The sequence below is a fragment of the Trifolium pratense genome, linkage group LG1 (genome assembly GCF_020283565.1).
Source record: "Trifolium pratense cultivar HEN17-A07 linkage group LG1, ARS_RC_1.1, whole genome shotgun sequence".
NCBI classification, from domain to species: Eukaryota; Viridiplantae; Streptophyta; class Magnoliopsida; order Fabales; family Fabaceae; genus Trifolium; species Trifolium pratense.
Genome location: NC_060059.1, coordinates 19,038,347 through 19,051,826, shown reverse-complemented (window position 1 = coordinate 19,051,826; position 13,480 = coordinate 19,038,347). Strand labels below are relative to the sequence as shown.

The 13,480-nt window shown below is 33.2% G+C and overlaps 2 protein-coding genes and 1 long non-coding RNA gene across 3 annotated transcripts; 1 reads left to right on the top strand and 2 right to left on the bottom strand.

Moving 5' to 3' along the window:
* Positions 1-2,203: 2,203 nt before the first annotated feature.
* On the bottom strand, positions 2,204-2,617 carry LOC123889684. Its single transcript, XM_045939135.1, has one exon. It carries the CDS (start codon positions 2,615-2,617, stop codon positions 2,204-2,206), a length of 414 nt encoding a protein of 137 aa, XP_045795091.1.
* Positions 2,618-3,166: 549 nt separating this feature from the next.
* Positions 3,167-8,693, top strand: LOC123902519 (probable LRR receptor-like serine/threonine-protein kinase At1g05700). Its single transcript, XM_045952277.1, has 12 exons — positions 3,167-3,354; positions 3,438-3,975; positions 4,203-4,675; positions 5,230-5,374; positions 5,447-5,518; positions 5,614-5,685; positions 5,760-5,840; positions 6,570-6,966; positions 7,050-7,176; positions 7,536-7,598; positions 7,680-7,869; positions 7,980-8,693. The coding sequence occupies exons 1-12, from the start codon at positions 3,279-3,281 to the stop codon at positions 8,386-8,388; spliced, it is 2,643 nt and encodes an 880-aa protein (XP_045808233.1). The 5' UTR covers positions 3,167-3,278; the 3' UTR covers positions 8,389-8,693.
* Positions 8,694-10,533: 1,840 nt separating this feature from the next.
* On the bottom strand, positions 10,534-13,467 carry LOC123902518. Its single transcript, XR_006807635.1, has 2 exons — positions 13,055-13,467; positions 10,534-12,471 (listed from the first exon to the last, which is right to left on the bottom strand). It is a non-coding gene; the product is annotated as an uncharacterized LOC123902518 (long non-coding RNA).
* Positions 13,468-13,480: the final 13 nt, after the last annotated feature.

The window sequence follows — 13,480 nt, the reverse complement described above, 5'->3', positions numbered from 1 at the left end:
TGGTTGTTTAATCGTCCATTGTCAAAGTATAACTCCATAATTGCTTATCATATTAGTAAAATCACACCATTGTCAAATGTCAAAGTATTCGATAATCGCTGATTATATTAATCATCCAATAGGTTTACAAAATATATATATATATATATATATATATATATATATATATATATATATATATATATATATATATATATATATATATATATATATATATATATATATATATATAAATCATCCAATAGTTGTTGGTTGTTTAAGAATTCGTCATTGGAGATTTAGTCAAAACAAAAGAGAAGAATTTATTTATTTTTTGAACAGCAAAAATATGTATGTATAAATTAAAGAATTTATTATTCGAGATGTTCTTAAAATCCATAATAAATTAAAGAGATTAAATTAATTAATAGAATATATATTTTTAATTTTTTTTTTAGCAAATTCAAAGTATAATCTACACAGCTCAATACGGCTATTATTGGTTTAATCATAATGATTCTACCAACAATACAGTTGAAGTCTCATGGAATTGGTTATGGCACATCTCGACGCTGAAAAAGATAAAGTTTTTTCTTTGGACAACTCTGCTCTTCTACTAAAGCAATGTTAGTTTATCGAGGGATGTTTCAAGACACCTCTTGCCAAAGGCGCACTATTGAAGAAGAGACAATTTTGCATTGCTTAAGAGTTTGTTAACTGCTTCTAGCAATCAAATGAATTCACGAATCAGACCTTCTTCCAAGAAGAGAACGTATATGCATATGGTTACGACATATGTGGTATAGATGGACCTTTCACTTTTACCTTTATGACTGCGGTTTCGTGGATTTGGCAAGCAAGAAATCAACTTTGTATGGGCATTGAGTTGATTTCCTACTTTATTCTCCGGGTGTGGACCTAGAAAGTTGCCTACCTACTTAGAAAGTGCTTCCTTAAGCATTATGAGAGTCTGGCTACTAGAATGATTTGGTGAAATGCTCAAGGAGGTATTGTTATGATCCCGAATGTTCATGGGAGTAGCATTGACAATCCTAAAATCTTCGATTTTGGCGGCTTGATTTAGAATTTTGATAGTGCTTGGGTCCATGATTTTGCCGGTAATATAGGATTTTCGTACATTCTTCATGCTAAACTAATGGGAGTCTACCATGGATTAGTTTTGGCCCGGGGGCTAGATATTAAACAGTTTATGTGCTATTTAATTGACTCAAAGACCATTATCAAGTTGATATTTGATCCTGTTAATGTTTGGCATCCTTAGGCGGCTATTATTCTCAATACCAAGGATATCCTTGCGAGAGACTGAAGAGCCAAAGTTGTTCACACCTTCAAGAGGAAAATGCTTGTGGAGATTACTTAGCTAAGCTTGGAGCTAGTAACTTTGAGACTTATTCTCCTCTAGTTGTGCTGCCTGCTGGAATGAACCTTCTCCTATTAAGCTAGTGAGACTTTATTTTCTAGATAGTTCTTTTGTTTTTTTTCATCTTCCCTCCTTGTACCAAAAAAAATATGGGTTCGACAAAATTTAATGTGGTTCACTTTTTTAAATAAAGAAAAATTTTATTAATCACCAGGCCCGGCCCTTAAGCATAGGCAACATGTCCTATGGCATAGGGCCTCTTAAATTTGAAGGCCTCAAAAAAAATTTTATAGGATAGTAGTATTAGTAAAATTGAGGGTGTAAATATTAATTATTCCTGCAAAATATATAATATAGGCCCACTTTCTAAAGTAGCTAGAATGTATTTTATTGTTATCGATAGAATATGAATTTTTTTTATGTTAATTATAAGGATAATTATTTTCTATATTATTTGCAATTTAAAGTTGATCATGATTTTTTTTGTAATTGTATTTTTTTTTTATTAAAAGAGACCACTTTTAAAATTTGCATAGGGCCTCTAAAATCTCGGGACCGGCCCTGTTAATCACACACTTTGATCCAAAGTACAAGAACTCAAATCCCAAAATCTATCATATCTAATTAAAAATCTTATTTTTAGTAGTCCATCAATTTTATATTTGAAGCCCTCTCAAGTCTCAATCACTATTTACGGAACAAACTAAGGCTTTGTTATATTGGGTATACTGTGCAGTGGCACAGTGTCGCAGTATGTGAAAATTAAAAATGATTTTTGTTGAGTATAACGTGCTTATAGCATTTTGTTAATTAAAATGTGTTCAATACAATAGAGTATTTCAATCAAATTTGGGGACTAGCTACATATGTGGCCGCTTTAGCTAAACTATGAGCAACATCATTTGCTTGTCTCCTAATAAACTCCACACTAGAGTTGTTATAATGAGAAAAAAAAAGTCTTCTACAATGTGAAACTATTTCTCCTAGCTCAGTATCATCACCCTTGTTAGAGTGGAACTTGTCCACCACAACCTTCGAATCAAGCTCAAATTCAACAGGTCCTAGATTCAAATCATGCACCCAATTGCGAGCTGAGAGTAATCCCAGCGCTTCACCAATCTTGACATCACATAAAAGTGTAAATTGTTCATATTTAGCCAATACATAAGCACCATCTTCATCTCTAATACAAACACCAATGCCAACTCTATTATTCAAGGATGAAAAGGCAGCATCTATATTACATTTATGAACCATTAGAAACGTGCAATTTCTTTTTCGTCGATACGTCCCGAAATTTGTACTTGAATTCCTTTTGTACCCGCATGTTCACCTAATTCATTAGCTTATTCAATTCTTTACGACACAAAATTATTTTCTTTAATTGTACTGCTATAAATTCTGCAAGAACACCGCAATATGTGTCGCAGCAATTACAATGACCGCAATTGCAACGACCACCACAACCACAATTGTAAGCCATGTAGACGCCCATAGTATTCTCATGACTTAGACTTTGTATCCTCTAAGAGACTAATTGTCGACTCAGGAGCAAGGCATTCACTTTTTTTTATATGAAATTGTGTTGCTTGTCAAGTGGGCATGTACAAATTTAGAAAATAATCTATATATATTTTGTACAGTATTTTGAAAAAATAATAATAAAACATCATACTTGCTTTGTTTACTTTGGATTTACCGTACTTGTACTCCCATATATATGTACTTGTTTTGACTTTGTATTTGCCATTTAAAAAAAAAAAAAAAACATGACACTAATAAAATTGACAGCATTGTATATGTAATTGAAGTGAAATGCGACTCTATAACATTATATATTATTCCTTTGTGAATTGTGTATAGGATTATTACTCATCATCACTAATTATATTCCTAATTAAGCAAACAAAAGGTGGCAATGTTACTGCAATTTCTTTCAGTATTGCTTGGTGTCCTTACTATTTTGGTTTTGATACAAGCTCAAGATCAATCAGGTTCAGTTTGTTTACGAATTCATATATAGCTAATTTATGTCACATATAGTAGATACTAATTTTTCTTTGTTCATATGTCTCAGGATTTATTAGCTTAGATTGTGGTCTACCTGAAAATTCAACCTATTCTGAGAAGCTTACAGGCATAAATTACATATCTGATGCCAAATTCACAGATACTGGTGTAAGTATTAGGGTACAAGGCAATATTACCGGTAAACAGCAACTAGATTATGTGAGAAGCTTTCCTAATGGAGTGAAAAATTGTTACAGAATAAATGTAACAAATGGTAGTAAATATTTAATCAGAGCTTCTTTCTATTATGGTAACTATGATGATTTAAATGATCCACCACAATTTGATATTACTTTTGGAGCTAATGTTTGGGATACAGTGAAGTTCAACAATATATCACTTACCACAGTAAGGGAGATCATTTACACTCCATCAAAAGATTACATACAAACATGTCTTGTTAACACTGGCAAAGGGACTCCATTCATTTCAGCTATAGAATTGAGACCTTTGAACAAGCAAGCTTATGTTTCATACTCAGATAAATCAGTATTATCAATCTTCTTTCGATTTGATGTAGGCTCCATCACAAACTTAGAATACAGGTAAGATGGAGTCAATTAGCATAGACGTAGACACAGATACTATACTAACATTTCGATACACGTAACAATTTGTGGATATGAACTAATTGAATGAGACTCCTCACTCATGTCAATAACAAACACTAACACGTATCAGACACCGGATACGTCTTCGATAAAAAAAGTCAAAGCTACAGAAATAGCAACAAATTAATTAATTAATTTTTTTGGTCATGTACAAATAACAGGTACAAAGATGATGTTTATGACCGCATTTGGCGACCTTTTCCGTGGAACGAGATGAAACAATTAAGCACCGATGATGATCTATTATTTCAGAACATTTATAATCCACCAACAATTGTTATGAGGACCGCAGTTACACCCGTAAATGACAGTGCCCCCGTAAAATTTAGTTTTGATGCAGAAAATGTAAATGAGCAATACTACGCATACTTGCACTTTAATGAGGTTGAGAAGCTGGCAGAAAATGAAACTAGAGCATTCAACATCACAGTGAATGGAGAGCTTTTGGCTGATCTTGAGGTACCTATATACCAGTCAGCAGATACCAGATATAGTACAACACCTTTGACTGGAGCCAGAAAATATATATTTACCCTGTCTAAGACTGAGAATTCAACCCTTCCACCCATTCTCAATGGCGTTGAGGTTTATAAAGTAACAAATTTCACACAATCTGAAACTCAACAGGATGATGGTAAGCTAGCCTTTTAGTTTTGTTTTTGTTGGTCAAGTAGTTTAATTTTGGCTAGATGTTCACTTTTAAGGTGAATAAGTGGGAGTTTCAGGGTTTAAACCCCGGTCATGCAATCTCCCAAGTCCCAACCAACTAAGTTATCTTCATGGCGGGGACAATATTTCATCTGCTTTAATTACTCCCTCCGTCCCAATATATATGACCTCTTTTACAAATACACAAGAATTAAGAAAAGTAGTTTTTGCATTAAATTTGTCAATAATATACATTCTCTTTCAAAAATTACCATCAAATTCTTAATAGTAATAGTCAACAAATTATTGAAAGAGTAAATTCAAAACATTCTTCCATCGAAACACACCGAGAATTTTCAATAGTGCGACATTTTTTCTGGTTCATCAATTACTCTTGTATTACTACCAGTACTGCTTATGGTTCTCTTTAACTCTTTGTACTTTTCTTTCATTATCTGTTTTAATATATTAATTTGACATTTGAAATAAAAAATCTATTACCAAAAATTGCTTGATTTTAATGATTTACTCAAATACTAGTTGATACAATCACAAACATCAAGAATGCTTATGGGGTTGCTAGAAATTGGCAAGGAGATCCATGTGGTCCTGTCAAGTATATATGGGAAGGCCTAAACTGTAGTACTGATGATGATGGCAATAACCCTCCAAGAATCACATCTTTGTAAGTTTCAAACCCTTAATTAAGTCAAAATCTTCAATTATCCTCTAAAATTATATTTGTTAATGCAACCAGGAATTTGTCTTCAAGTGGATTGACAGGGGAGATAGCATCTTCCATATCAAACCTGACAATGTTACAATACTTGTGAGTTTCTAATTAATGCTATTCAATTTGGAAATTATTTTCACTTTATTGGGATTTAAAATTGTAACTCTTCATTTAAATGTTTTTCATTTCAGGGATTTATCAAATAATAGCTTAGAAGGTCCTTTACCAGATTTTCTGACGCAACTGCAATCACTAAAAGTCTTGTAAGTCCAATGTAACTTCAGTGATTATTAGTATAAAAGATAAGGTATGATATTTATTTGTCTTGTGTTAGCAGAAACGTGGGGAAGAACAAACTTACAGGGTTGGTTTCAAATGAACTCTTTGAGAGATCAAAAACTGGTTCACTATCACTAAGGTATGTCTGATACTAAAAGCTATATTAATTCACATTATAATCAAGAAACGCCAGCCTCTGTAAAAGCTTTTAAATTGTGGTTGCGGTGGTGGATGCGGTTGCGATTGTGCCCATTGTGGTCGCTGCGACGCACATTAGGGCCGTTGCGGTGTGAAATAATTTTCTATCCGCACAAACACAGTTATTGTAATTTCTTATATATCTTTTATTTAAAATTTAAAATTCTCTCTACCACAGTGGCAAATTAACCAAACCCAGCGCAGAAACCAAACTTCCATACATAACCTAGAAACCTAGGCCAGAACAACATGAGTGAAAATTCAGTGGTTCTGTGTGTTTGCATCTTCTTCTTTTCTTCAAATGTTCATCTAGATTCTAATTTTCTACCTGTTACGGTTCATTGCGTCGTTGCGTTGCAGTAAAAACATCGTTGTGTTGTGGTTTCATTGCGGCATCGCATGTGATTTAAGTTCACACCGCAATTTCGGTCTGATGCGGTTTGCGTTGCCGTCCACATCCGCAATAAGGCCGCAATTTAAAACCCTGTGCAGATTTTTTTTTTCTTCTTTTGTTTTGTCACACAGTTGTTTTTTCTCGTCCTGCTAGTGCAGTGGTGTGTATTTTATCTGTACCTATTCGAGTACATCTTGTGTCCGGATATGTTCTATCTATATATTAAGAAAAATAAAAAAAGATAACTAATATTTAAACACTTTTGATTTCTTTCAGTGTGGAAGATAACCCTGGTCTTTGTACACCAGAATCATGCAAAAAGAAGAAGAAGAATGTATCACTTATTGCATCATTTTCAGCATTAATTGTAATCCTCTTGATTTCACTTGTAGTTTTGAGATTTAGAAGACAAATAGGTAATTCTTGGAATACATATATACATGTTCATATTGAAGCTACATCTTCAAATTCTAAGAAAAAGGGTACCATGAAATCAAAACATCAAGCATTCAGTTATACTGAAATTCTCAATATTACTGATGACTTCAAAACTATTATTGGAGAAGGAGGATTTGGAAAAGTTTACTTTGGCACTCTACAAGATCAAACTCGAGTCGCTGTTAAGAGGCTTTCACCATCATCAGTGCAAGGTTATAAGGAATTTGAATCAGAGGTTAGACATTGTATTCAAGTTAAAAACAACATAATCGATTTTTATATTCAACTTTAACGATAGGGATAAAATTTAAAATGCAGGCACGACTTCTAACGATTGTTCATCATAGAAATTTGGTCTCCCTGATCGGATATTGCGATGAAGGTAACATCAAAGCATTAGTTTATGAATACATGGCCAATGGAAATCTCCAACAACGCTTATTAGGTAATTTATATTTCATCTACAGTGTCAGTATCAATGGTAAATTAACATGTGAAGAATTATTTTCAACAGCTAAATCAACAAAACATTAGTATAGATAGAAACAAACCCAGATAAAATTTTAAGGGCACAACACAATATATATAGTTTATATTATTACTAAGGATGCACTAATGAATATTTTACAACCGTCTCTTATGGATTTTGAACTCCGTCTCTTAAAGTTATAAAATCAAACTCTTTGGACGACAAAGATTAAGAATAAGGCAGGAAAAAGGGCAAAAAAATGATTTTTTTTACTCCTATGCCTTCGTTTTAAATGCTTGTCCAGAATTTCAAGACTAATGTCTATTTTTATGCAGTGAAAAATTCAAAAATCTTAAAATGGAATGAGAGACTTAACATCGCAGTTGATGCGTCACACGGTAATGTGTTATTTGTGGAAACGTAACGTCTTTATTGCATTGTGTACCTTTACATTCCTTTTAATTAGTGTGGATTTATAGGACTGGATTATCTGCATAATGGATGTAAACCACCTATTATGCATAGAGATTTGAAGCCTTCCAACATACTACTGGATGAAAACATGCATGCCAAGATTGCGGATTTTGGTCTAAGTAGAGCTTTTGGTAACGATAATGATTCTCATATAACCACACGTCTTGCTGGTACATTTGGTTACATTGATCCTGAGTAAGTGTTGTTATAAAAGTCAAATAGCATTTGATTCCATGACTTTGACACAATACAAGTTCTTTAAGGATTACTTATACAATTTATTTATTTGTTTTGTCAATATATAGATGTCAAAGAACAGGAAGCACAAATAAAACAAACGATATCTATAGCTTTGGAATAATTCTATTTGTGTTGATTACCGGTCGTCGAGCAATAGTAAGAACGGGCGAACAAAGCATTCACATACATGAATGGGTTACTTCTATAATTAGAGCAGGTGATATTCAAAATGTTGTTGATCCAAAGTTGAAGGGTGAATTCAACATCAATTCTGCATGGAAAATTGTTGAGATAGCAATGTTATGCACTTCAAGAAATGTTGCTGAAAGGCCAGACATTAGAAAAATATTGGCAGAGCTAAATGAATGTCTATCTTTGGAGGTGGGTCGTCAGAGAAATAATGGAAGTGAAAGATATATAGTTGAATCTATTTCTTTAAATGATCTAACACAAACAGCTCCCTTTGCTAGGTAACCATAATACGATGATCTCTTCATCATATATTCAATGTCATTTTGAATGTCTTATAGTCCTATTAGTATAGTAGTTCTAGTTTAAATGAAATGTAATATATACTATATTATATTATTTTGTATTTTGAAAGTTTTCTAGGAACTAAAAGAGAGTTGTGTGCCAACTACTATAATATGAGTGATGCTTAATTAAAAGCACGTTTTCACTCCTAAGCAATTAGCATGATTTATGTGCACATTTTCTGTCGATTTTTATCGTTGATTTGGTGAAACTTTTATAATGAAAAATGGAGGTTGAATACTTTATAATTGAGAAGACCCATAAACTTAATATTTTAAGGTTTTGTTGTGATAAGTGTGAGTGATTAAGTCTCACATTGGTTAGAAAAGTGGAGGTTGAAGACTTTATAAGTGAGAGGACCCTTAAACCTAACACCTTAAGGTTTTGGGTACGAGTGTGGTGTCCAACTTACTTGTAGAGTTGTTCTTAAACCCAATGTGCATGATCCTAATAATATAACAAACTTAAAAAAAGATAAAAATAATAATAATAATAATAATAATAATAATAATAATAAAAATAACAACTTAAAGAAGATAATTATCATAAATTCTTTTTTTTTAAGACACTTCTTATTTTAATAATTTTATCAAAATTGTGTTTGGATCTACTTCTCCTTAAAAGAAGTAGAAAAGTAAAAAATAAGGAGGGCCAAACGGGCACAAAGTTAGTCAGGCGGCGGATCCCATTGAGCACAGCAACGACGGTAGAAGTTCAATTATGTGTGCATTTGACTTTGCATGTGTGTGTTTTCTAGATAGTTGTATGTTGAATATTCTTCTGATTCCTCTTATTTTCTATTTTGTTCTTGTACTGTTTCTATATTTTCTAATATTGGTTTTTCCTCCATTAATAAAACTTTTAAGTGGTCGGTTAAAGGTAGTTCGGATGGTAGTTACTATAATGACATTATTGGAAATGTTAAAATTCGAACTTTAAATTTTTCACTTTTCTACATTGATAGTGTGTGAGTCTAGTCGGTGAGTGTAGCTTTGCTCCATTTCACAAAGTTCCTTTTATTCCTTTTCTTTTCATTGATTATTAAAATGTGGCACTAATAGATCTGATGGCTAGAATTTAAAGATTTAATTAATTAAATAATTAAAAACAGTACCAAATAATTAAAATGCTCTTTGTTGTGCTACTTCTTTCCATCATCTTCATCATGTTTGCCAACTGCTGCCGCCGCTGCCGCCGTACGGTAGTTTTCTTCCCCTCTTCTCAATAGACACCTCAACATCTTTGTACCTCGTAATTTCGCCGTTTCACCACCTCAACAGGGCGGCGATTGTTCCATCCTCTTTCTCTCCCAACACTATTTCTCTATATAATTTTAAGTGCAATTAATATCACTATTAAAGAGATTTGTTCCCCAACTTGACATTTCAGCACAATCCATGCAACGATTTGAGTTTGTTGCCCAATTTTTTAATTTGAATGCTTTAAGGATGCACTCTCCTTTATAGAAAGGGAAGACACTAGTAAAGGAGGTCAAAACAACGATTTGGATCAAGGATTGGTCATGGAAATAAATAGTCATTTTTGTGGAAAGACATTGTGGGTTTAGGTGTAATGAGTGAGGGGTATGGCGGGGGATTTTATATATATAAAGTTTTTACTAAAAAATTGAGTAGTAGTGGGTCGATTAAATTTTGGCTTGATAGATGTGTTGGGACGGCCCTCTTTTCGTGAAGTCTTCCTGCGATTGTTCCAAGAGTGAGAAGGGCAAAATTGGCATTGGAGGCTTTCTTGGAAGAGAAACTTCTTTTTTGTTAGGAGGAAGAATTATATAACCACACTGACTTAGGAGGAAGAATTATATATAACCACACTTCTTGGGGATTTTTACCGTTAATTCTTCTAATTATTCGTTTTTGTTACATAAATTTTCTCCCTTGTCTCCTTTGCTAGTGTCTTTTTTGAGATCAATGGTGAACATATGGAGAAGTTGGGCTCCCTGTTCCTGCTATTAACTCGATGTTGTGAACTTATAATTTGCAAATTCATTCTTAGTTTTTAACGAAATTGAATATATATAACAATTTTGTTTGATGTGCATATTCTTTATGAATTTGAATAAATAAATATTGTAATTTCTTCATCAAATAAATAAATTTTAATAAAATACTATTTTCATTCTTTAAAAAAAAAAAAAAAGACTCCTCATATACATAGAGGTGGTGATCAACCAAGCAGGACTTTTTTTTTGTAAGGAAGCTAAAAGAAAAAAAAATAAAAAAGGAAGAAAGAAAAACTATTCACGAAGAAATAAGGTTCTCATTGCGTCGTTTATAAGAAGATCACGAGTGCCTTCCGGAGGAGAAGCATGAATCAAGAAGTCAGCATATAGCTCCAAGTTTAGCGAAGAAATCGGTACATTGATTCCCTTCTTTAAGTGTGTGATATTGAAGAGAAACATTGGTTTGAGAGAGTAGCTCCTTTATATCTTGGATCAACAGATCATGAATATGATAATTAATTGGAGGACGGAGGAGAAGCATGAATCAAGAAGTCATCATCTGAGAGAGGCTTCAAGTTTAGCGAAGAAATCGGCACATTGATCCCTTCTCTAAGTGTGTGATGAAGAGAAACATTGGATTTAGAGAATAACTCCTTTATATCTTGGATCAACACATCATGAATATGATATTTAACTGGAGGAACCTTTGATGAGGTTAACACAGTGTAAAGAATCAGAGTAGCAAACAGGTTCATTGATATTCATATCTTTGGCCAACAAGAGGCCCTTGTAAATAGCATATAATTCAGCTAGCAAAAATATCAGATGACTCTGGAATGAATCCTGAGAAGCCTGCAAGATAGTACCTGCACTTTTTATTTCTACTGCACCATGAGGGAAAACATTAGTAACAACAAAAGGGCCAATCCACCTAGATCGAAGTTTCCCAACCATACCATCCTCCTGTTAGGTGCAGATGATCTCCCATATCGATGGCTTGAACCAAATCAAGAATGACACGACTAGGATCAATAGGCCTATGAAAGTCCTCCTCAAAAATAGATTTGTTCCTCCACATCCAAAGATTCCAACAAGTCACCATGAATATAGATCGCCACTCCTGATTGGCGAGGTTCTTAAAGATCCAGTCTTTGCAATTCAAAGAAAAGAAATTAGTAATATGAATTGAAGCAACTAACTTGATCCATACCTGGGTTGCGTAAACACAATCTCGCAAAACATGGATGAGTGTTTCATCACCGTTTCCACAACAAGGACAATTGGGTGAAACTCCAATTCCCCATTTGCTACGACGATAGTTAGTCAGGAGACGTTCATGTGCCGCAATCCACATAAAAGTTTGGATTTTGTGGGGGCCATTTGTTATTTTTATGTTTATTCTTATTCCACTACTTGGATTACATGCATTGGTTGTTCTTCTATTGTTCCTTTCCACTAACACTATATAACACTCTCCAATCTATCAACAACCAACTCATTCTCCATTCTCTCTACCTCCTCTAAACCACCATCAAGTCTCTCTCTCTCCCTCTCGTCCTCCCTCTCTCTCCATGTATCTCCTCTCTCCTTCAACCCACACACTTCCACAATTTATTTTCTGCATATTACATGCATTTGTTTATTTTTCACCATCCTTCATACAATTTGTTTTTCTGCATATTGCATGCGTTTGTTTATTTTTCATATAATATTATTGACAAATGTTGGTATTTTTTTTTTTTGCAGGTGTACAATTAAAAATCCACGGGTATCATCTTACATGTATTCCATCAAAATCTCCATAAATAACATTTTTTTTTGTTAATCATGTATAATTTGCAGGTGTTGCATGTAAAACAACAGATTTATATTAAAATCAAATTAGATCTGGAAACATCTAAAATATTTATACAAAAGAATAGCAGTGATAGGATGAGAAAAATTAGGAATCAAATATTGATTCATCACTTTTCACTAGCTTCAAAAAAAGAGGATATACTGGACAAACACTCTGCATAAACCAAAATTGACTACAATCCTTGCCTCCATGAATTATCAATAACCTAGCACCAAGAGAAAGAAGATTCAGAGAGGGAAAAGCGACTGGAGAGAGTAGAATCAATAACTCAACAAATAAAAAAGAGAAAACTTTATACAAAAAAAAAAACGTGAAAACTTATTTTGAACAAATAAAAAAAACAAATTTATATTAAAGAAACAAATCTGAAAACATCTAAAAAAACAACAAATATTCATCTGTTGTCAAAAAAAAAACAAATATTCATCTAAAAAATAAATCTGAAAAACATCTAAAAACAACAAATAATTGTTCTGTCTAGCGACCAAAGCCATTGACAAAAAGCTGGGAAAAAATTATCAACATGAAATGTCCGGCCAAGTTATTATAATGACAAAAATTGATCATCCCAGTCCAATTCAACAGCAAAAGTTGAAACCTTTATCAAATGGGTTGAGAACAAAAAATAAGAATGCTGGGAAATTTCTAACATTATTCATGGACTAAAATTCAGACTTCTCTATCAGCAAAACTTTTCACAATCAATAAGAAAAGGAAGACAAGAAACTGTTAATTTTTTTTTTCGTTTTTTTTGCAATCAGAATAAAATGAAACTTTCAAAGACAAACCTTTACTATTTTTTTTCCTTCGAAACCAGCAGCAGATCTAAACTTTAGATCTTCATAAATATTTCACTCTTTACTGGTTTTGATTTGTGTAGATCTAAAACAGAAGAGATGTGATTTTTTGGGTTTAAAGTTGTTTCATTTGATTTTGTGTTTTTGAGTTTGGATTAATATTTGGGGAGGTGGGAGTTTTAGTGTTGAATTTGGTGAATTTCGGATTTTTTAGGTTTCTTTTGGGATTTTCCGATGAAGGTGGGGCTGGCCGGCGGCAGGCCGGTGACCGATAGAAGAGAAGAGAGAGGAGAGCAAGAGAGGATAGAAGAGAAGAGAGAGAAAAAATTGTTGCAGATGATTTTTTCTGAAGGAGTCTGGTATTTATACTGTAGGGATCCAGTGCGCGTGCGTCCATCGTAACATCATCATCATCAT

Bases quoted from the DNA above. Each gene is read 5' to 3' on its own strand.
- LOC123889684 (XM_045939135.1), bottom strand. From the start codon at position 2,617: ATGGTTCATAAATGTAATATAGATGCTGCCTTTTCATCCTTGAATAAT.
- LOC123902519 (XM_045952277.1), top strand. From the start codon at position 3,279: ATGTTACTGCAATTTCTTTCAGTATTGCTTGGTGTCCTTACTATTTTG. The intron at 4,676-5,229 runs GTAAGCTAGCCT...CTCAAATACTAG, and splicing joins TGAAACTCAACAGGATGATG to TTGATACAATCACAAACATC. The intron at 7,177-7,535 runs GTAATTTATATT...ATTTTTATGCAG, and splicing joins TCTCCAACAACGCTTATTAG to TGAAAAATTCAAAAATCTTA.